The sequence below is a fragment of the Vigna unguiculata genome, chromosome 5, assembly GCF_004118075.2.
Source record: "Vigna unguiculata cultivar IT97K-499-35 chromosome 5, ASM411807v1, whole genome shotgun sequence".
NCBI lineage: Eukaryota > Viridiplantae > Streptophyta > Magnoliopsida > Fabales > Fabaceae > Vigna > Vigna unguiculata.
In genome coordinates this window covers 25,798,887-25,821,595 of record NC_040283.1, presented here as the reverse complement: position 1 = coordinate 25,821,595, position 22,709 = coordinate 25,798,887, and the positions used below count along the sequence as shown (strand labels likewise).

The 22,709-nt window shown below is 35.1% G+C and overlaps 3 protein-coding genes and 1 pseudogene across 3 annotated transcripts; 3 read left to right on the top strand and 1 right to left on the bottom strand.

The window, feature by feature from the left end:
• The first annotated feature begins 2,007 nt into the window (after positions 1-2,007).
• On the top strand, positions 2,008-3,033 carry LOC114184535. Its single transcript, XM_028071844.1, has 2 exons — positions 2,008-2,469; positions 2,677-3,033. The coding sequence occupies exons 1-2, from the start codon at positions 2,008-2,010 to the stop codon at positions 3,031-3,033; spliced, it is 819 nt and encodes a 272-aa protein (XP_027927645.1).
• A 70-nt stretch (positions 3,034-3,103) lies between these two features.
• Positions 3,104-3,574, top strand: LOC114184534. Its single transcript, XM_028071843.1, has one exon. It carries the CDS (start codon positions 3,104-3,106, stop codon positions 3,572-3,574), a length of 471 nt encoding a protein of 156 aa, XP_027927644.1.
• A 2,075-nt stretch (positions 3,575-5,649) lies between these two features.
• Positions 5,650-6,518, top strand: LOC114184533. The gene is made up of 3 exons (XM_028071842.1): positions 5,650-5,892; positions 5,945-6,134; positions 6,340-6,518. Exons 1-3 carry the CDS (start codon positions 5,650-5,652, stop codon positions 6,516-6,518), a joined length of 612 nt encoding a protein of 203 aa, XP_027927643.1.
• A 12,778-nt stretch (positions 6,519-19,296) lies between these two features.
• LOC114183783 lies at positions 19,297-20,651 on the bottom strand (annotated as a pseudogene).
• Between the last annotated feature and the right edge of the window lie 2,058 nt (positions 20,652-22,709).

Genomic DNA, 22,709 nt, shown 5'->3' with positions numbered 1-22,709 from the left:
CTATTCTCACTTTAAGTTCATACATTCCAGCTTCTTAGGTTGTGCATTTGAGGGGTTCCTTTGCTGAAAACATTTTTGCTTTTTAGTGATTTCAAAAAGGTAAGGGAAGCTAGCCAATTTTCTTTAATTTTTGCATAGAAGTCTTTCTAATGGTTTTAAAGTTCATGAATGAGTGTTGTATAAGGGCTTGAATGGTGTGATTGAATGTATGAGTGGATTGTGCAAAATCTCGTGTTGTTGCATGTTGAAATAGATTGGGAACCTGGTATTTTCTGCCAAGCGAGTAGCTCTCGCCTGAGCGAAAACACCAAGAACTCACCCTTGAAACTACACGAGGTCTCGTCTAAGCGATCTGGTTTCGCCTGAGCGAGAGACACTCTCTTCTAAGCGAAACAACTTAGCCTGAGCGAGAATTCGCTCAGTTTTAGAGTTGCCCACTGTTTGAGTCTCACTTACACAAGAGTGACCCGCCTAAGCGAGGATGACTCTGTCGCCCAAGCGAGACCTTCTAGCTTGAGCGAGTTTCTCTGCAGAATTGTTGAGTATCCCTCTGTTTTAATTATTGGAAGCTATAATAAATGATATAATGTGATGTTTGTTTATACTATGCTTAGATTATTGTGACTGGTAGTACATGTGGTAGAATTGTTTGAAATCATATCATCAGAAGGTGTGGTTGCGCTAGAATTTCAAGGGAAATTCTAGAGAATAAGTTAGTGTATGTGTAAGGACATGAGGACTCCTAATTTGGTTGGTATCCTGAAACTCCAATGATCATTCACGCTCAGGTAGAACAGAATGGATTATGTCATGAGGAGTAGCAGAAGGTCCTAGTTTTTGGACTTGATCAAGTCTTAGACGCGAAGGGTACTTACCCTGTGAGCGGTCGGGTGATAACCCCATGTGTCCAAACTCTGTAGAGTTTGGGAACCGTCACGGGTGCAAGCCACCAAGACCTCCAATGTTCCTTACATAATCCGGATATTGAGTCTAGAGTCATGTGTATTATACTGTGTTATGGGAGCTTGATTAATTATGACGGATGTGATAAGTTCTAATTTATACTTATTTTCGAATTGTATGATTTCTCTTAAATAAGATAACTTATCATTCTTGTTTATGTTTGTTTCCTTTGTGTGTTTTTTTCTCTTTTTGCAATGATGGCCTATTTTGGTGTAAGCAGATACAAGTACAGGCGAAGATACTTCCCTCCTCGATAGGAGTTGAACTGTGGTAGTGGATATCTAGTAGTAGTTTCTATTTCATGTTCCGTTTAAACCTTGGGTGTTTTTGTTAACCCTTTCTAGCATCGACTGTAAATATAACTAGTTCGTTTATAGTTATTTGGATGATTGTATGGGTATTATATATATATATATATATATATATATATATATATATATATATATATATATATATATATATATATATCAGTCTCCTTCCTACTATCTGTTTTAGGTTATCATGATATAATATTTTATTTAGTAGTACAAAAACTATTAAATGGGATGGTACATTTTTGGTATCAGAACAGTAGTTCCTCTAGGATCTGTAGGTGTGAGGTTGCTTAGTTTCTGTTGCATGTTCTTCATAATGTCTTTAGTATGGTTGTAGTATCTACTAGTCGGACTGATGGTTCTCTCTTTGTGTGGTCAGAACTATGGCACCTAGGCCTCCTCCTCCTCCCCTTCCAAACCCAGATAATCCTTATTTGGTGGAGCAATTGAAGCGACGATTGCAGCCATGCAGTAGCAGAGTGCTAACATGGTGAATTAGCACAACCTAGCCTTGCAACAGATGGAGTATGCTAGGCTAGCAGCAGAGCCAACTCAATAGAGGCATTTGGAAGCCTTACGCTAGATAGGAGAAAACCGTTCAACAGCCGGTTCTTCCCAAGCTCCACCATCACGTGTGCAAGAGTGGAGTTTGGAGGATTTTCTACAGCATCATCCATCCCCTTTTGATGGCAAGACTAGCCCAGATGGAGCAGATTAGTGGATGCGAGATATGGAACGGATCTATGATGCAAAGATATGTCCTGTAAAGAACACACTAGCCTACACTGAGTACCTTCTTGCTGGGGAGGTCGTGCACTGGTGGTCCATCCTGAAGATGATGTTGGAGGATAGCAGGGAACCAATTACTTGGGATCTATTCAAGAAAAAATTTTATGTTGAGTACTTCCCTAATAGTGTGAGGTATGCAAAGGAGGTTGAGTTCTTGCAACTGATGCAAGGAGGCATGTCAGTATCTGAGTACGCGAAGAAGTTCAAACACTTGGGAAGATTTCACACCCTGAGGATGGTAGAGGATTGGAAATGTAGAAAGTTTGAGAATGGGTTGAGAGGCGATCTTAAACTTATGGTGGCCCCACTCTCTATCACGGTGTTCCCTGCTTTGGTAGAGAAAGCAAGGGTAATGGAGATGTTAAAAGCTGAAGTTGAAGCTCAGCAACGGTCTCAACAGAAGGTGGGAGGACCATTTGGGTCCACGAGCAGATAGGATGATAGGAGGAAACCATACTCTAGACCTCAGCCTCAGGGGTCTAGAAGATTCTCACCCTAGTCTAATCAGCATCAATCTCACAAGCCGTAGTGTTATCATTGTGGAGGGCCCCACATGAAGAGTACTTGCCCTTAGCTTGGTGACAGACAAACATGTCACAAATGTGGCCAGGAGGGCTACTTCTTCAGAGATTGCCCCACTGGTAGGAGCGTAGTGCCAAGGCCTCCAACACAGTCTCAACCACAACAGATAAGGGGAAGTGCAAGACCTCAGGCAGTTGGTCGAGTGTATGCCATGACGGGTGCAGAGGCGACTGGATCAGGTAACCTCATCATCAGGTCTTCTGTGATTGCTGGTAGGAACTTGAATGTCTTATATGATTCTAGAGCGACACACTCCTTTATGTCAGAATCTAAAGTGGTAGAGTTGGGTTTTACGATGAGGGAACTCCAGTATGACCTGGTGGTGTCCATGCCTGCTTCTGGGATGGTCAAAACCTTGACAATGTGTGTTAGGTGTTTGATCTAGGTTTAAAGGACGTAAGTATAAGGTAAACCTTATTTGTTTACCTCTAGAAAGGTTAGATGTAATCTTGGGAATGGATTGGCTATTCACCAATCGTATTCTCATTGATTGCAATGAGAAAAAGGTGTTATTCCCTAACTTGGAAGATGAAGATCAATTGGTGTCCTTACAGCAGGTGGATAAGGCAATCAAGGAAGGGTACCAGTGTTTCTTAATTCTGACTCAACTATCTGTTGAGAAGGGAGGCAGAAATATTGAGACACCTGTAGTAAAAGACTTGCCAGTTGTGTTTCTAGAAGATGTGTCTGGCTTACCCCCTCCTAGGGAAATAGAGTTCTCCAATGATCTTGTTCCGGGAGTAGGGCCAGTATCAATAGCACCTTACAGAATGGCTCTTGCTGAGTTGGTAGAATTGAAGAAACAGATTGAAGAACTACTAGAGAAACAGTTCATCAGACCAAGCATGTCACCCTGGGAAGCGCAGTGTTGTTGGTCAAGAAGAAAGACGGCAGTTCTAGGCTCTATGTGGACTACAGGGAGCTAAACAAGTTAACCATTAAGAACAAATATCCTTTGCCAAGGATAGACGACTTGATGGATCAGTTGCACAGAGTTGTGATGTTTTCTAAAATCGATCTGAGATCAAGATACCATCAGATTCAAGTCAAGTTTGATGATGTGCAGAAGACCGCTTTCAGGTCCAGATACGGGCATTACGAGTACGTAGTGATGCCTTTTGGTGTGACTAACGCCCCCGCCTTATTCATGGACTATATGAACAGAATCTTCAGGCCGTTTCTAGACAAATTTGTGGTGGTTTTCATCGATGATATCTTAATCTACTCTTGAACTCATGAAGAGCACATAGAGCATCTGAGGACAGTTCTGAGCATCTTGAGAGAGAAGCAGTTGTATGTGAAACTGTTAAAGTGCAAGTTTTGGATGATCACAGTCTAATTCTTGGGACATATGATCTCAGCTCAGGCCATATCTGTAGATCCATCCCAGGTGGAACCTGTGTTAAAGTGGGAGCGTCCTAAGTCAGCGATTGAAATTAGGAGCTTTGTGGGGTTGGCAAGCTATTATAGGAGGTTCATTGAGGGATTTTCCAAAATAGTAGCACCCTTGACTCAACTGACTCGCAAAGATCAGCCTTTTGCTTGGATCGACCGGTGCGAAGAGAGCTTTCAAGAGTTGAAGCAGAAGCTGACTAGTGCCCCGTGCTAGTAATCCCTGATACCAGCAAGCCTTTTGAGATTTACTATGATGCCTCCCATTAGGGATTAAGGTTTGTCCTGATGCAAGACAAAAGGGTGGTCGTGTATGCCTCAAGACAGTTGAAGAATCATGAGAAAAACTATCCCATGCACGATTTGAAGCTAGCAGCTGTGGTGTTTGCTCTAAAGATATGGAGGCATTATTTGTATGGTGCACAGTTCCAGGTTTTCAGTGACCACAAAAGCCTGAAATACCTGTTTGACCAGAAGGAGTTAAATATGAGACAAAGGCAATGGATAAAGTTCTTGAAAGACTTTGACTTCGGTTTTTATATCATATAGGGAAGGCAAATGTGGTGGTTGACGCCTTGAGCAGAAAAACAATTCATGCATCTTACATGATGGTTAAGGAGTTGGACTTGGTGGAACAGTTCAGAGATATGCGGTTACAGGTGGTTTTAGGATAGGGTGTCATTAGATGCAACCACCTAGTGGTATCTAATGATTTCCTTGGTATGATAAAGGAAAGGCAATTGTCTGACCCCAAGTTGCAGAAAACGGTAGAGTTGCTTGGCACCGAGAAAGCCAAAGTTTGCATACCTGAAGACATGGAGGTGAAGAGCATGATTCTCGAAGAAGGGCACAAAAGTCATTTTAGCATGCATCCAGGCATGACTAAAATGTATCAGGATTTGAGGAAATCCTTCTAGTGGTCAAGCATGAAATAAGATGTTGCTCGATTTATGTCATCATGCTTGACCTGTTAGAAGGCCAAAACAGAGCATTAGAGACCTGGAGGGATGTTGCAATAGGTGGAGATACCAGAATGGAAGTGGGATAGCATTGCTATGGAATTTGTTACCTACTTGCCACGAACTGTGAGGAACCATGATGACATCTAGGTTATTGTAGATCACCTGACCAATAACGCCCCGTTCCTAGCACTAAATCTGAGGATGTCCATGTCGAAGCTGGCACAGTTGTATATCGATGAAATCATGAAGTTGCATGGAGTGTCGTCGAGTATAGTCTCGGATAGGGATCTAAGATTCATATCCCGTTTTTGGCAAACGTTGCAGAGCGCCTTAAGCAGCAAGTTGCCTATGAGCTCAGCTTATCACCCCCAAACAGATGGTCAGTCCGAGAGGACAATCCTGTCTCTTGAGGATCTCTTGTGGACGTGCGTGCTTGATCATCTGGGTGCCTGGGATGAGGTTTTGCCTCTGGTGGAGTTTACCTACAATGATAGCTTCCATGCAAGTATTGGCATGACACCGTACGAGGCTCTCTATGGCAAGAGGTGCATGACTCCTTTGTGCTGGTACCAAGATGGAAAGTCAGTGGTAGTGGACCAGAGTTGTTGAGGTAGACCACTGAGAAGGTCAAGCTAATACAGGAAAGGATGAAGGCATCTCAAAGTAGGCAGAAATCTTATGCTGATCAGAGGAGAAGACCTTTGGAGTTTGCACCTGGAGACCATGTTTTCTTGAGGATTACCCTGACTACTGGTGTAGGAAGGGCTATTCGTTCAAGGAAGTTGTCTCCTAAGTTCATCGGTCCATATCAGATCTTGAGGAGGATTGGACCAGTGACTTATGAGATCGCCTTGCCTCCTCCATTGGCCAACCTCCACTCAGTGTTTCACGTTTCACAATTAAGGAAGTATGTGGCTGACTGACCCCTCTCATGTGCTTGAGGTGGAAGACTTGCGGATTAGAGGAGATCTTTCAGTGGAGGTTCAGCCTGTTGGTCTTGTTGATACCCAGACAAGACAGCTCAGAGGGAAGTCCATTAGTCTAGTCCAAGTCATTTGGAACAAGAGAACAGGTGATTCTACATGGGAATTAGAAGAAGACGTGAGAAAGTCATATCCGCACCTGTTCTCTTGTAAGTCTCAATTTTCGAGTCAAAAATTTTTGTTGTTGGGGAGAATGTAAAACCCATTTAATTCCCATTCTTCTCTCCACTACCCACACACAAGAACCACACTCTCCTAAATACTCACACTCTGCATCCACCTTCTTAATTTCCACTCCTCTCCATCCAGAAAACTGAATTTCTCATTCTGATCCACCCTATCTTCTTGTTGCAGCTAGCAACACCGAAATTGGAGTAGAACTTCTCCCTCAAGCTGTTCTTCCTTCCCATTCTCATAAGTCCACTTTAATTTTTTCTCTTTTCTCTGCAAATTCGAATGTTGGAGCATCTCCCTCTTTAAAACCTAACTGGAGCCTTATTCTCACTTTAAGTTCATACATTCCAGCTTCTTAGGTTGTGCATTTGAGGGGTTCCTTTAATTTTTGCATAGAAGTCTTTCTAATGGTTTTAAAGTTCATGATTGAGTGTTGTATGAGAGCTTGAACGGTGTGATTGAATGTATGAGTGGATTGTGCGAAATTTTGTGTTGTTGCATGTTGAAACAGATTGGGAACCTAGTATTTTCGCCCAAGTGAGTAGCTCTCGCCTGAGCGCAAACACTAGGAAATCACCCCTGAAATTGCGCGAGGTCTCACCTAGGCGAGCTGGTTTCGCCTGAGCGAGAGACGCTCTCGTCTAAGCGAAACAGCTTAGCCTAAGCGAGAATTCGCTCAGTTTTAGAGTTGCCCACTGTTTGAGTCTCGCTTAGGCGAGAGTGACCCGCCTAAGCAAGGATGACCCTCTCACCCAAACGAGACCTTCTAGCTTGAGCGAGTTTCTCTACATAATTGTTGATTATCCCTCTGTTTTAATTATTCGAAGCTATAATAAATGATATAATGTGATGTTTGTTTATACTATGCTTGGATTATTGCGACTGGTAGTACATGTGGTAGGATTGTATGAAATCAGATCATCAAAAGGTGTGGTTGTGCTAGAAATTCAAGGGAAATTCTAGAGAATAAGTTAGTGTATGTGTAAGGACATGAAGAATCCTAATTTGATAGGTATCCTAAAACTCCAATGATCATTCACGCTCAGGTAGAGCAAAATGGATTATGACGTGAGGAGTAGCAGGAGGTCCTAGTTTTGGGAATTGATCAAGTCTTAGACGAGAAGGGGACTTACCCTATGAGCGGTCGGGTGATAACCTCATGTGTCTAAACTCTGCAGAGTTTGGGAACCGTCACAGGTGCAAGCCACCAAGAGCTCCAATGTTCCTTACATAATCCGGATATTGAGTCTAGAATCATGTGTATTATACTGTGTTATGGGAGCTTGATTAATTATGACGGATGTGATAAGTTCTGATTTATACTTATTATTGAATTGTATGATTTTTCTTAATTAAGATATCTTACCCTTCTTGCCTATGTTTGTGTCCTCTGTGTGTTTTTTTCTCTTTTTGCAATGATCGCCTATTTTGGTGTAAGCAGATACAAGTATAGGTGAAGATACTCCCCTCCTCGATAGGAGTTGAACTGTGGCAGTGGATATATAGTAGTAGTTTCTATTTCATGTTCCGTTTAAACCTTGGGTGTGTTTGTTAACCCTTGGTATAATTAATCGTATATATATATATATATATATATATATATATATATATATATATATATATATATATATATATATATATATATATATATCAGTCTCCTTCCTACTGTGTGTTTTGGGTTATCATGATATAATATTTTATTTAGTAGTACAAAAACTATTAAATGGGATATTACAGTTTTTAATTCAAAATCAATTATTTTTATTATAATATGAAAAATTTACGTCAAATGTTAAATAGTCTAATATAAATTTATATCGGGCTTTATAAACATCCAACATAAATTTATGTTAGCAAAATTGTCAATGTAAATTTATGTCACCTGCATCAAATTATTAACAAACATAGTCAAAATTATTATACATAAAAAAAAAATAGTGAAACACAACGTTAAGTTTATAACAATAGAAATCAAACTTCCAATGAAGTGAAAAAACACAGCAAGCAAAAGTAATGAAAGAGAAAATAGAGAAGAAAGCACCATTGAATAAATCATGAAAAATAAAATAATAAGTTTTCTAGAAATTATAGAAGTACATGTTATAATTATGTGGTGCATAAAGATGGAGCATTACACAAACAAGAACGAGCCTATGTTTGAGCCTTTTTACCATCTGAGCTACGAGTTCTTTCTCATGCCAACCTTTTATTTATTTATTTATCTATTTATTTCATCGTAGGTCACGTCACCGACAACTAATGTCAACGGCAAACTCTACCAGGCTACCGACACTTTTTGTAGTATGAAATATAATTTCTTATCGTGAATAATTTATAAGTCCTGGAATTATGCTTTATTTTTTGTTTTGTATTTTCGATAAAATAGTAGAAGTGTTGGACTGGCATATTTTCCAAGAGTATAAGGGTGTGCTTTATTAAAGATTTTGGAATCTCGAATTTGTTTTCAATGTGAAAAAAAAAATTACTTCCAGCTTTATTTAAATTTCGACCCAAAATCAACTATTTAGTGAACGGCGCACAAAAGTTAAATTTTTACTTATTTCCTATCTTGCTCAAAATGAAACGGAGAATATGAAAAAGGACAATGAGGCGTAGTAAAATTACTATACTTTGATTTAAAATTTTAACTATTTAGTTCAATAATATATATTTGAGATTTGAATTTGTAAGAATGTAAAAAGAAAAAAACGAGGAAAAGTATTTTTGAGTTGTCTTAGAGTAAGATGTGAGTTCAAATCTCATATATTGAGTACACATTACTATAAAAGTAATAAAAAAACAAATAATTTACAAACTTATAATTTTTAAGATTGATTTCAATGTCATGGTATTTATATAGATTTGTTAATAATTTGCTACTATTAAATTTATATGATAAAACCCATCAAGTGGTATTTGGGCATCTTTAAAGACAACAAAAACAAGAAGATGCACTTTAATGGCTTTAAAATGAAAAGCAAATGGAAGCTGTCATCGGTTGGTAATACATCATATCCAAATCAAGTTAGGGAATTATTTTTAATTGAGATTACAATTTACACATAATTGCATCGAGACAGGACTCTCAACCTAACAATAGCTTTAATAAGAAAAATTAATGAAAGCTTTATTTGGGCATTACTTTGGTTTTTAAATTATTTTATTTTATTTCGGCTACTAATACAATATTTTACTACTATAAAGCCTTCTATCCCTCTAAATCGTCTAAAATTCGTTTTTGTTTTTAATTTTATCCATTTTTACCTCGTTAATTTTTTGAAATCTACCACTTTTGATGACGTTTTGTTAAAAGAAAAAAAAAATAATCAGATCATGTTTGACAAATTAAATGTAGTATGTTTTACTAGCTTAAAACAAAATACTCGATGTAGACAAAAAAAATATATTTCACCATAATTGTAAGGTCCACTAATTTCCTTATTATTATTATACCCTAAATTCAAGGGGATGCCCCAACTCAATTGGGTCTAGGGCTGGCCCATAAGGAGCCAAAGACCCTAATCCGCCCTAACGCTTTCATTCCACTCACTTTGCAGAAACAGATGTCCTATCCCCTCTTAGAGCAGCCCCAACCCTTTGCTAGGGTTTGATCTCCAGCCTCCGTCAAGTCTACTCAAGCTTATTCGTGCCTCGCGTAAGTTACTCTCCGACTCATACCACTTTTCCCTTTGTATATTTTCGTGTTTTCCCAGTTAGGGTTCTGTAGCAAGCTCATCTTGTGATCTGTTCTGTTGTTTTTCTAGCCTTCTAAGCCTATTCCTAGAGTTGTTATGTCCGTGGTTGGTGTCGAGCTGTTGTTCTGCTGTTGTTTTACGAGTCTATGGTTGGTGTGATGTTGTGAATGCATGGAATGTTTTAGTATGTTGGTTTTGATTGGTATGTGTGGCTGTTGCAAGGAAACAGTGGCGAGATCTGATAATCTCGCTCAAGCGAGCTTGCCTCGCCTAGGCAAGATGCGTAGAGACTCGCCCAGACCTTTCCATGCGAGTGGTCGCTCAGGCGACCAGCTCAATTTTGAGCGAGAATGCGCAGAGGCCACTGTTTCTATGTGTCGAGCTCTCACCTAGGCGAAGGGAGCTCGCCTAAGCGAGAGACCCTTCAGCCTGAGCGAAAAGTTGGGCGAGAGTGCATTCTGGTTTGGTGTTTTCCCTGTTCTTAGGTGTTTGGCATGTATTTGATTGGATTATTATATAATGGCACGAGGGGAATGAATATGCATGAGTGGAAGGGTGTATGAGTTGTGAATGACGAAGTTGGATAATTCTTGGCATGTAATGAACATGAAATGGTTGGTTATGAAAGTGGCATGGTAATGAGATGAGTTAAAATTCTATATTCATGGATAGAGTATGAGGAGTTGGTATGGGTTTGACCTGGAATATAAAAGAGGTTGGCTATAAAGGTTAACATAAGATGTATATGCATGATAAATATATTACTTGGTTGTTTGAATATGACTGGTATATGGTCAGTACATAATTCCTTGAGATCTCTAGGTGAGATCTCACGGTCGTGCTTCAGTGGTCGAGACGTAATTCCATGACCCCTGTTAGTAGAAGTCCATGGTGGTGCCTCATCTATATAATTTGGTAAGGATTCAAGGTAAGGTTGCATCCTGACACTCTAAGGACTCAGTTAGTCTCACTTAGAGTGGATTGACTCTTGTGGTGAGAGTAGCAGGAGACCTGAAACTCATTAAGGGCTAACCTTGTGTGTGGGAGATTGAAACATTGTAACACTTGTAACACTTAGCTCGGGGGTGAGCAGCTCGGGGGTGAGTAGAGATATCCACCACAAGTGCAAGCATCCGCTGAATCTGACTAAATTATACGTATCCGGATGAGTCGAGTCTTAGTGTATTGATTTGAAGGTCATAACATGCTTGGATGATGTATGTATATTTGACTGTGAAAGTATATATGATTGCATGATAAAATCACTTTTGGCTTTAACTTACCCTTCTATTTGTTTGTTGTATGTTTTATATATGTGGTTCTCTCTTTTGCGATGATCATCAACTTGTTGATGTGAGCAGATGCGAGGAACACCCGTGGTCAATAGGGAGGTGATGGTTCCGCTGCTTAGCCATCTGGGCTGGATTTCACTGCTTTGGGTTTTCTTTTTGGGGCTATGGCCCATGTACTAGTCTATCTTTTTATTTCCTATTTTGATTACTAATGAACGTTGGATCTGGTTTAGTTTTGGCATCGTGATGTGCCCTGGATAATTGTAAGGAGTTAAATTTAAACTCCAAGACTGCGCTTAGAGATGGCAAATAAACTTGTCCCCGTGGGTATTGCCCGAACCCGTCCCCGTTTTGACGAGGAATCCCCGCATTGACTGGGTATGGGTATGGGTATGGGGAATCCCCGATTTTTTCGATTGGGTATGGGGATGGGGATGGGGATGAATATATCCCCGCCATAATACCTGTCCCCGCCATATCTCCATCATCTTTTAAATTATTAAAATATTCACAATTAATTCAGTAACCATATATATATATATATATATATATATATATATATATATATATATATATATATATATATATTCTTTCTATTTTTTATTTCTTCTAAATATTTGGTTTGTCATGAAACACATTCGCATCTCCAATATATTTTTTATATTATCATAACCTTTATGTAATTATGTTAAAATGATGTATGTCAATTAAAAAAAAGTTATATCTAACATTTGAATATTTCTATTATTTTTTAATATTTTTATTTATTGTATATTTTCCTTTCACATGAGAATGTGTAATACTCTCAATTTAAGTGTTTAATAGGATAAACAATTCATTTACTAGGTAATATAAAAAAAATTATTTATTTATTATTATTAATTTTTGTTTCATTTGAACTCTTTTATTTCGCTAAAAAAATTTTGTTATTTCTCAACTATTGAGTATATATGTTGATATTTGAAAAGTTTTCTTAGATCTCTAAGATATTTTTCGTCTTATCATTCCCTTAATTATACATTTATTTTTCTTTGTGCAATTTCTTTCAATAGTCTCCAAATTGTTTATAAGACACACATTCGTTAATTTTTTAATATTTTTATTTTTGTGTATTTTCATCATGTAGAATATTATTTCGATAAATTTTATCTAATTATTTTTTATTTTCTAACTCACTACAATCATACTTTAATTTTTTTTCACTATAATTGTATAAATAATTTTTATTTACTACAATATAAAAATTTAATGTAATTGTCATGAATATTTTTTTATCACCATTCAACATATATTGGAGTTTAAAATATACAAGATCTATGATAAAATTTTATTATGTTTATTATTTATTTTTTACGTCATTTTTTTTATCAACCATTGAGTATATATGTTGATATTTGAAAAGTTTTCTTAGATCTCTAAGATATTTTTCATCTTATCATACCATTAATTATATATTTGTTTTCCTTTGTGTGATTCCTTCCAATAGTCTCCAAATTGTTTATAAGACACACATTTGTTAATTTTTTAATATTTTTATTTTTTGTTTATTTTCATCATGTAGAATACTATTTCGATAAATTTTATCTAATTATTTTTTATTTTCTAACTCATTACATTCATACTTTAATTTTTTCACTATAGTTGTATAAATAATTTTTATTTACTACAATATAAAAATTTAATGTAATTGCCATGAATATTTTTTTACCACCATCCAACATATATTGTGGTTCAAAAGATACAAGATCTATGCTAAAATTTTATTATTATGTTTATTATTTGTTCTTTGCGTCATTTTGATCAAGTAATGTATTATAACTTTTATTAGTGTGTAAAAAATAGATTCATTATAATTTAAAAAATTGAAGTAAACAAACATTTAAAATATATTTTAATTTAAATATTTTTTTCTTTTATATTTTTTAAAAAATATTCTTAAAATTTATCAACTAGGTTTCATTAATGTTTGCAAATTTAATAAATATTTTGGTTCTCATCAAATTTTATTTGATATTATAATCATCAAATCAGATTATTTAATTTTAAAGCAAATCATAAACCTAAAAAAAATGCAATTGGCATGTTTATTATTAAATAGACATATCAGGATTTAGAAATGAAATGGACCATTATACGCAAATTAAAAACATGTTCAAATTACGAATATCCCACATAAAACATTCAATTTCTATAATAACTAAGTGAATCCTACACTATTTGGGTTCCATCATGTCATGTAATCATTTAGTTGATTCTCTAAATCAGCTTCATATTAAAAAAGTTGGTGTAATCCAACTCTTAATATCTTTTTCATGTCACTTGGATATATATCCCAGTAATATTATTTATTATTCATTCATTCAGATCTTGCAATTATGCATAGCAATTATTTCATGACCACGCAAATCTCATAGCCATTTGGTGCAATATTTGAATGAATGCAGTATGATTGTACTTACTTCAGTGGACCACAGCTTACATAATTGATCACTAAAAAATATTAACAAATCGACACCTTTGATTTTTTTTCATTAATCAGAATTTTTATTTCACTATGATCTTCTATTTACAAGCTAAATAAGTATATTTGGTAAAAATAAATAAATAGTTTTTCAAATGAATAGCTTTATCTTCAAAATAAACAGAACATAATATTAAAGTTTCGTATCATTGGCAGCGATAAATTTTAAATTTTTTAACCCACACACTCTTTAAAAGAAATTGAAATTTCATAATATTAAAGTTTCGTATCATTGGCAGCAATAAATTTTAAATTTTTTAACCCACACACTCTTTAAAAGAAATTGAAATTTTAACTCAAGGTGAAGATGGACTTTTAATTGCTGTCCTCCCAAAATTTAGTAATTAATAAAATCGATTTTTAATACAAAACAAAAATTGGCAAGTCCCTTTTGCATTTATTTTACTTTAAAATCAACTACCACCAAATACAATCAACTGACAAATTATTCCACTATAACTAATAGTTTAAAAGTGAGTTCTAGTCAAACGGTGAAAGAATATATTTAAAAATACGTACATTTCTTTCATCTCATTTATTTTGGAATTGTTTGTCTGGTTATCATTAATAATCAATCTTGTCATATCATATATTTTAATGAAAAATATGTTTTAAATAATATTTCAATGTGAAATATTAAGTTTTAATAAATATTCCAATGTAAAATATTAAGTTTTAAATAATATTATAGAGATAATTGACGCACCTAAGTTCACTGAGATAATTGATGCACCTAGGTTCACCGAAGATAAGTGTACAAATTCTATTTTAATTTTATTTTATAAGTTAGTTTTATGAAATTCAATTATTTTTAAATTTTACATTTTCAAGATGATATTTATAACATCCCTAGCGCCACCCCCGGCCAGCGGCATGTCAGGTCTGCAGCCCAATACACCCCAACCCAAGATGCTACCAGTTGCGCTGCACAGCTGGTGACATCTCTCCAGTTGGGAGGGTGTTAAAGGTCAGGTTGGGAGTTCGATACCCACTAACAACAATCTGCCTTGCGAAGTGGGGGACACTTGGAGCGAGGAGTTGGGGTGTATTGGGCTGCAAACCTGACATGCCGCTGGGCCGGGGTGGTGCCAGGGATGTTATAATATTAGAGTTCTTAATATCATGGTGGTTCTATAAACCTTTATTTTGAATGATTTTTTTTTTCAAACTTCTTATCTATATTCACTCTTTAATGTTTCTCCTCTTGTTAGTTTTTTTTTTCTCTTCTTTTACCTTTCTAAAAAGAAATATCATATTCATGTCGAACAATATTTAAAGAATTTATCAACTAGTATGTAACACACCAATCCATTGATAACATTGTTTTGGTAGCACACTAGTAATTTATCTACTTGTCTCACTTATCTCTAGATTAATACTATAGTGGAAATAATTACATATATATAATAATAATAATTTTCTCTTTCTATACTAAATTTGTTAATTTGTATTTTATAACTGTCACTATAGTTCAATAACACAAGTTTGTGCCCTTGGTACTACCTAATCCTTTCTATCATGTACTATTGAATCTGAGTTTTATGTTTCTAATTTGTCCTTCTTTGAATTACCTTTTTTGTTCTTTTTGTTTCCATAAATGTTAAGTTGCTCATCTACTTTTTTAAGTCTCAATATAGTCTCGATTTTTTAAAAATTGATGTACTTTGATATGTTTTGAAGCGCAATAAAGATTTTTCATCAAAATTGACATTAGGATTATGTCAATTACACTAACAAATCAAATCATCCTTATTCACAACTTTAATTTTGATGAAAAATTCGATTCAAGAAATTTAACCAAAATGACAAATTTGCATCATGTTTTAATTTATCGAGACCAAATTGAAATAAAAAAAACTGGAGGACCAACTTGATATTTTTAAACGAAAATAGAAACAAAAAAGTAATCTCAAAATTTTTTCATAAATTAGTAAAAATATTGTATTTTACTTTTTTATGATAATAAAAATAATAAAATAATAATAATAATAATAATTATTATTATTAATTATAAAACTAAATATAAATAATTTTTATTATTTTACTATAATTAATAAATGATTGAGTTTAAAAAAAAGAATCAAATAAAAAATAGTTAAATTACACAAATAATCATTTAAAAGATAATATTAATAAAATAATTATTTTTATTTAAAAAATATTTAAAATAAGAAATTGAACAACCCATAAAAAGCCTTTTCCTTATATATAAATATAGATGTATAAAAATTTATTAAAATATCAAATATATAAATTGGGGGCCATGGCCCCTTGTCCCTATGAAGGTCCGCCACTAGCTTTTACTATCTTTATTCATCATAGTCACTATGTTCATCAACAATTTTCGATGATGATTCAAGGGGCATCCAAGATTAAATTATAGAAGATAGTGTGGAGTTTAAAACATTTATTACTTTGGATCGTAAGTTATCAATTAGGAGAATATGTTATTGTTCTGACCGGAATTTGGACCTTGGACCTTCATACAAGTGGTAAGATTCAAGTGGTGGCTTGAATGATCTTAATGATTGGAACATAGGAAAGACCCATTGGAAAATCCTGATGTATGCTATTAAGGGCTGGAACATAGGGGAAGGTCCACCTGCAAAAGACTCTCCAACGCTCAAGTTAGTAAGAGAGTTTTTGATCCTTAAGAGTAAAAGAAAATGAGTATAAGAGAGTGTGTATTCCATGGAGAATACCAAAAGTTTTTATAAGGCCTTTTAGGTCTTGGACCCATGTGATAAAACATGTAATGAGATATTAACCAATATCAATAAAATAACAACTTACTTTAAATAAATAATAACAACAACAATAATAATAATAATAATAATAATAATGTGGCACCTTATCTGATATAACAAATATTCTGTAAATATATGGTATTAAGGAATATAATGACGTAATCAAACTACCGAGATTTAGTCACATATAATGTTAATATATAGATATTTGCACCAACAAATGTATCTCAGAATATCTTTCAATCACTTTAGGTCAGTAACACTAAATGGGTCTTATTGGGCCGTATTACTTAGCATATATATATATATATATATATATACACACACACACACACACACATAGCAATTGACACTAAACTCAATTTTTCAGATACATGCTCTTGACATCAGACTCATTGGAGGTGTGCACCTATGGTGGTTCTCCAACTTTGCAGAGCTTGACCTCAAGGGTTAATCACCCAACCACACATAAGGTAATTCTCCTTCACGCCTATGACAAAAAAAGTCCAATGACTAGGATCTCTTGCAACTCTAACCACATAACATATTCTACTCTACTTGGGTGCGAATAGTTATCACCACACAATCTTTCCCTGAAATTACTTAACCACCATCCTCATACATACTCATAACAACATCTTCACCTCTAATCTACAATAATGAAAGCAATTAAATATGCTTAGCATCAATCACAAGATGTTCAAAAATAGCTAAATCGGAGAAATAAGAAAAAAAGGATATCTGACGCTTAGCATCAGCGCTCAACGTCGATGCTCAATGTCGGCGCTTAGTGGCATCATGTCACCGCTCAACGCCAAACCAGTTGAAAAATCTAGAGCTTAATGGTGGAGTCTAGTGCTCAGCACCCTAGAGCCAAAATCCATCTAGACTTGTAGTGCATAATGGTGCCCAATGCCATTCTGATACCGTTTGACACTAGTTTAGATGACAACAACAAAAATTATGATTTTGGGGAGAAACTTAGACCTATTTACTTGCTCAAATTGGTACTTCTCCTTAGTGAATTGATTCAAAAACAATTTTAAAACATTAAAGCTTGTACCAATTGGACCACTTGTACCAATTTTATCAAACCAACTCAAATTCAAACAACAAAACTGAAACATGAAATCAATCATCCAAATCAAGCATATCATATCAACAATTTGCACCAGGTCAGTTTTCATTAAAAAAAGTCAATATCAATCAAATTTCAACATAGCAAGGACATGCAAAACATAGAAAAATATAAGAATAACCTAAATCAAATAGTCTAGCTTCATTTACCTTGATAAAGCTGCAACAACCCTAAAAGCTAAAACTCCTCCTAACTCGTAGGGTACCCCTTTCTACACATAGAGACAACATCAAAATGACTCGACCATACCAACAAAGACACTAATCAACAGGGATTTCGAGAAAACCCCACAAGAACACATGGAAGTAGAAAACCCCACATGCAAAGCAGATTGAATGGAGGAGATGAGAAAAGGACAAAAAACTAATTTACACCAAAGAAAAAATTGATTGGTTGATATTGATGAACTCACCGCAAGAAGCAATCCTACTGTCTCCGATCTTCGACAAAATGAACAAGGAGTAAGAAAGTTTAGAGAAAAGAAAAAGAACTCTTAAAGAAGGCTTTTTAGAGAGATAAAATGATTTTACGTAATAAGTCTTATTTAAGAATTTTTTATATATATTTAAGTATTTTATTATTAAAATAATAGAATGTCATTATTTCAAAATACTGTGATTCTAAAAGTTCACTTTTCTTCTCACAAACATAATGAACTACACCTAGGTGGACTAGTGATACTGCTCACACTTCTCATCCTTTGCCGCTACACCTCCACCTATAAAGGTCGGGGGACTGGTGTACTGCACCTAGGCGGACTAGTGTACTACACCTAGGCGGACTGGTATATTGCTCCTAGGCGGACTAATAAAACTGCACGGCTAAACCCGCCTACGTATAGCCCCGCGAGCAGTTATCAAATGAATAACCGGACAAGCGTAGGCGGCCTAGGCCGCCTACTTTAGAGGACCATACGACATCCATTGACCAAACTTAGATTATTACAGACAAGACCCCTAATACCAACAATCATCAACTAAGGGCTTGGGCCAAGCCCAGACCCATCTACGACCCAAGCGATGGCCCAGCCCATGACAAGGCCAAACATAATTAATAACTCTATAAATGCGTGTGGACCCCAGGAATTAAAGGTATGCATTCATTAATCCCTTAATCAAGAGATTTGACTTTCTGAGAATATTTTGGCTGACTTGATCGTTGGAATCCTCTCCACAGGTAACCCCTCATGGGTCCAAACCGTGATACCAGCAGATGACATATGCAAGCCAAGGAGGAGCCAGCTCAAGAGATTGCAAATTGAAGTAAGGTAATATTTGTGTCTGACTTCTCTTATTTGTTTCCGCAAGAACACATAATATGTTCCATTAGATGTGATTTTCAATATCGGGGCATATTATAAAGGGAGGAAGATTAATAATAAAGTTATTTGACGACCAATTAAAACTGAAAAGTACATCATTTAAATTTAAGATTTGTGGCTAAATTAATTTAATCATACATCTTAACTATTTTAATATATTAAATATAAATCTGTTGATGCTAATTTTACTCTAGATTATAAAATAACGGATCTACATGGAAGTAACCTAAGTAGTTGATTAAATACTAGTAAGACTATTTCATCCGTCAATCATGTGCTCATTGTCGGTCCACATATGCATATGTGCCGCGTGGTCATTTTGATAATTAGTTACACTATTATTTTCTTTTTACACATAAATATTTGATACTTATTTCTGTGAATTTTCTGCACCTTGGGCACCCAAATCTCAGTTACCATATGTCAAAATAAGAACACAATCAAGTGATACAATTCAAGGATTAAACCGTGTAGATAAGTACCAATACAAGCAAACTACCCACAGAAAAAAAAATTCTTGGGGATAGAAAATTCAGTGTTTACACTGTGAAGAAACCAAATTGTACACTTCTGAAGCTTTAGCATTCCTCTCTCGTTGTCCTAACCTCAATTGCCACAACAAACATTTAGATTTGTATTATACCGATTTGTACACATAAACTGCTTTTCTTTATTTGCAGGCCAAAAGAAACCTTCCACACAAAACCAAAACTCTCTAACATTACGACATTACACGAGCAATGTGTGTGAAACCCTTCTCTTCTCTATGCCTTGCTTGATTTCTTCTGCACACCTCAGGGTCCTCTCGATGTGGTACCCTCCTCCAATGCTGACTTCCCTTTCTAAATGGCAGCAATAGCTCTCAAAAACACTCACATTTACATGCAATTTGAAATCCATCAAGAAAAGGAATTCCAGTTCCAGCTTGTTCAGCTCTTCAGTTGTTAACCCACCAACTTTTCCAAAGTAGGAATTTCTATAATTCCTGCCAAACAAAAAATAAGTAAACCGTTTTTGTCAACACATCATGCCCTGAATTTCAATCCAAGCTAATTCAATGGTTTAGAAATTGATGCATTATCAGACACCAGCAAGACAGACCAAATCAAAAGTCTTAAAAAAGTTGTCCCTTTCCTCAGTTGTTGGCAAGTGATGAGATTGACACAAACAAGTATTGAAACAAATGCGAAGAAAACTTACATGTCCTCGACATACTTGGAGGCCAACATGATTGTTGTAATGAGAAGCCTATGAACATTCCTAGGATTGATTCTGAATCCTGGGTTGTTGTGGCAAAACCTGTCAATGTAGACATAGGCCACAACATACACCGACGGTATTGCACGAGTGTACCTGAAAATTCTCTCTAGATAGGATTGGATCGTCATGTCTGGGATATCCCTGCAGTAAAAGATGTTTGTGCTAATGGCCTTGGATAAAGAACAAGAACCATTCTTCACGATCCTCTCTGTTCTGGCCATGCTCCTCTCAATCAGCGAAGCCAGAACATTTATCACTAGTGGGGTGCTAGAATCCTCCTGGTAGGAGTAGGAATACAAATCTGAACGAAGCTTTCTTGGGGAGATTGTCAGATAGGAAGAAGAAGAAGAAGAAGCCATGAGTGAATTTTGTTGTGGGAAGGTGGGGTTTTGATAGTGTAAGTAGGCTTTATATATAAATTGAGAGTAATTGAGTGTAATAGAAAGAGTGAAGAAGTGGGGTGGACTTGGGTTGGAGAGAGTGAATAAAGAAAGAGTGAAATGAGTCACTTGGAAGGTGAGTGGAAGCTTGAACTAAAAGATAATAAAATGAAAGGCATGAAGATATTATTAGATATGAGTGTTCTTGGTCTTTTTAAGGGCAAAGTACAAACAAAACCAGCTAAGCGTTTGCACTGTAAAACATTTGTGAGTGTGACTGTGTCCTAGAAATTGAGGTATCACAACAGTGTTGTGAAGGGAAAAGAATGGGAGTCGAGTGGAGAATAGGATGGTAGGTTATTTGGACCCACAAATTTAGGGTGGGCATTTAAGCATTGACCCTTGCCTTCGAGATTTGTGCAGTTTGAGAGTCCCAACTAAGAGCATTATAGTGAGATCTCTAGATACTACCACACATGCATAGGGCTTGACTCATCTTAGATCGTACAATCTTGGTTTTGCAACTTGCACCCGTACCACGTGTACCTTATGCATTCTACTTTGTTGTTTCCTCTATTGCTTCTTTTATATATATTTTGTTATATTCACTCTCATTAATATCACAACCTATAGGTCACACGCATATAATGTATTAAGAGAAGAAAATAGTTCATTATTTTTGATTTTGTAATAATATATGACGTTCATTTATGAATAAAACAAAAAATAATTAGAAAAAGAAACATTTTCTTATTAGAAAATTTAAATTCAAAGATAATTAAGTTTTTTTGTTATGCAGAGAGTAATCAATGACAAAACTTGGACAAAAATTTGAGGAGAATCAAGTTATATTTTTTATTTATAAATTATTTTTTCTAATTAAAAAAAAATTTCCTCTAATCAATTTTTCTACTCAAAATAAAACACATGATAACAGAATCCAACAAAATATGACAATAATATATATGAAAGTGAAACAAAGTTTATCATCAACAATAATATATTAAAAAAAGAAAAAATTACCTTTAGTCATCGTGCTGCTCTACGCTATTTCAATGACTTAAAATCTTCAATAATTGAATCAGAATTAAAGTTTGTTGCAATATCCCTTTCAATATATATTATCATACTACCTGTTAAGTCTCTATCTTATTTCTCAACATGTTTTTGATTATTATTTTCATTACAAAAACATATTTTTCAGTTGTAGCTATTCTAACTGGAAGAGTCATGATATGGACCCCATTTTATATAAGCCATTCGTACCTCGTCAATTTGATTTGGTGAATATTACCAAATTTGAAGACGCTTCCCCGAATCACGAATCACATTTTGAAGAATTTTAAAATTCATTATATGTAACTCTAAGAACTTTAAAGAGTTTTTTTTTTTTCTTCAATTATTGGATTCTCATGAAGTTTCTCAAGTTTAGTTGGCGTAGATACATTTTTTTTTATCTTCATCACAAGTTTTCCTCTTGAAGAATACATATTTTTTTTACTCTTTATCATAATTTTTGTAATATGAACTTGTCACCTCTCACCTATTTAGTAGAAGAAAAAATTATGAATACCCCAACCTAAATCTCAAAACTAAAACTCAATATTTTAAGATAATTAACGACTTCTAAAATATTAGCTTCCCTTACCTTAAATAGATTCCTAATACTAAGCTTCCTTTACACAAGATCTTCCCTTACACAATTTCAAATCTTAAAATAACTCCATCTACATAAAGAAGAGTTCGATCAATAATTAGATCATGATTTTATTATCTGTAACAAATAGAGATATGCCTATAGTGAAAGAAAGCCACATATTACTTCGAACAAAAAAGGTAAAAAATAACCTACTCAAAAGAAGAAATTGTTTAGTCCAAAATGTTCCTTAGCTCTTTAATTTTGCCTTGTACAATTTGATTTTGAAAATGATGAAAGATTAAGGGTAAACATTGAGATAGAAAGAAGATGTAAGAAAGAGAGATACTGAGAAGAGAGAAAAAAACAAGAAATAAAAGAAGAGGAAAAAAAATGTAGTTTTCAAATTTTGAAAAAGCTTTTTAAAACTAAATTAATGTAAATAATAAAATAATATATAAATATAATTTAAAAATATATATAAATTTTAAGAAAACATTGGGGGAGTTGTGTGGCTCCCCTCGGTCCCTTAAAAGGACCGCCCCTGAGAGTAACTAAGA

Coding starts and splice junctions, on each gene's coding strand:
- LOC114184535 (XM_028071844.1), top strand. CDS start 2,008: ATGGAACGGATCTATGATGCAAAGATATGTCCTGTAAAGAACACACTA. Junction 2,470..2,676: donor AGCAACGGTCTCAACAGAAG/GTGGGAGGACCA, acceptor AAATGTGGCCAG/GAGGGCTACTTCTTCAGAGA.
- LOC114184534 (XM_028071843.1), top strand. CDS start 3,104: ATGGATTGGCTATTCACCAATCGTATTCTCATTGATTGCAATGAGAAA.
- LOC114184533 (XM_028071842.1), top strand. CDS start 5,650: ATGAAGGCATCTCAAAGTAGGCAGAAATCTTATGCTGATCAGAGGAGA. Junction 5,893..5,944: donor ACCTCCACTCAGTGTTTCAC/GTTTCACAATTA, acceptor CATGTGCTTGAG/GTGGAAGACTTGCGGATTAG. Junction 6,135..6,339: donor ATATCCGCACCTGTTCTCTT/GTAAGTCTCAAT, acceptor TTCTTGTTGCAG/CTAGCAACACCGAAATTGGA.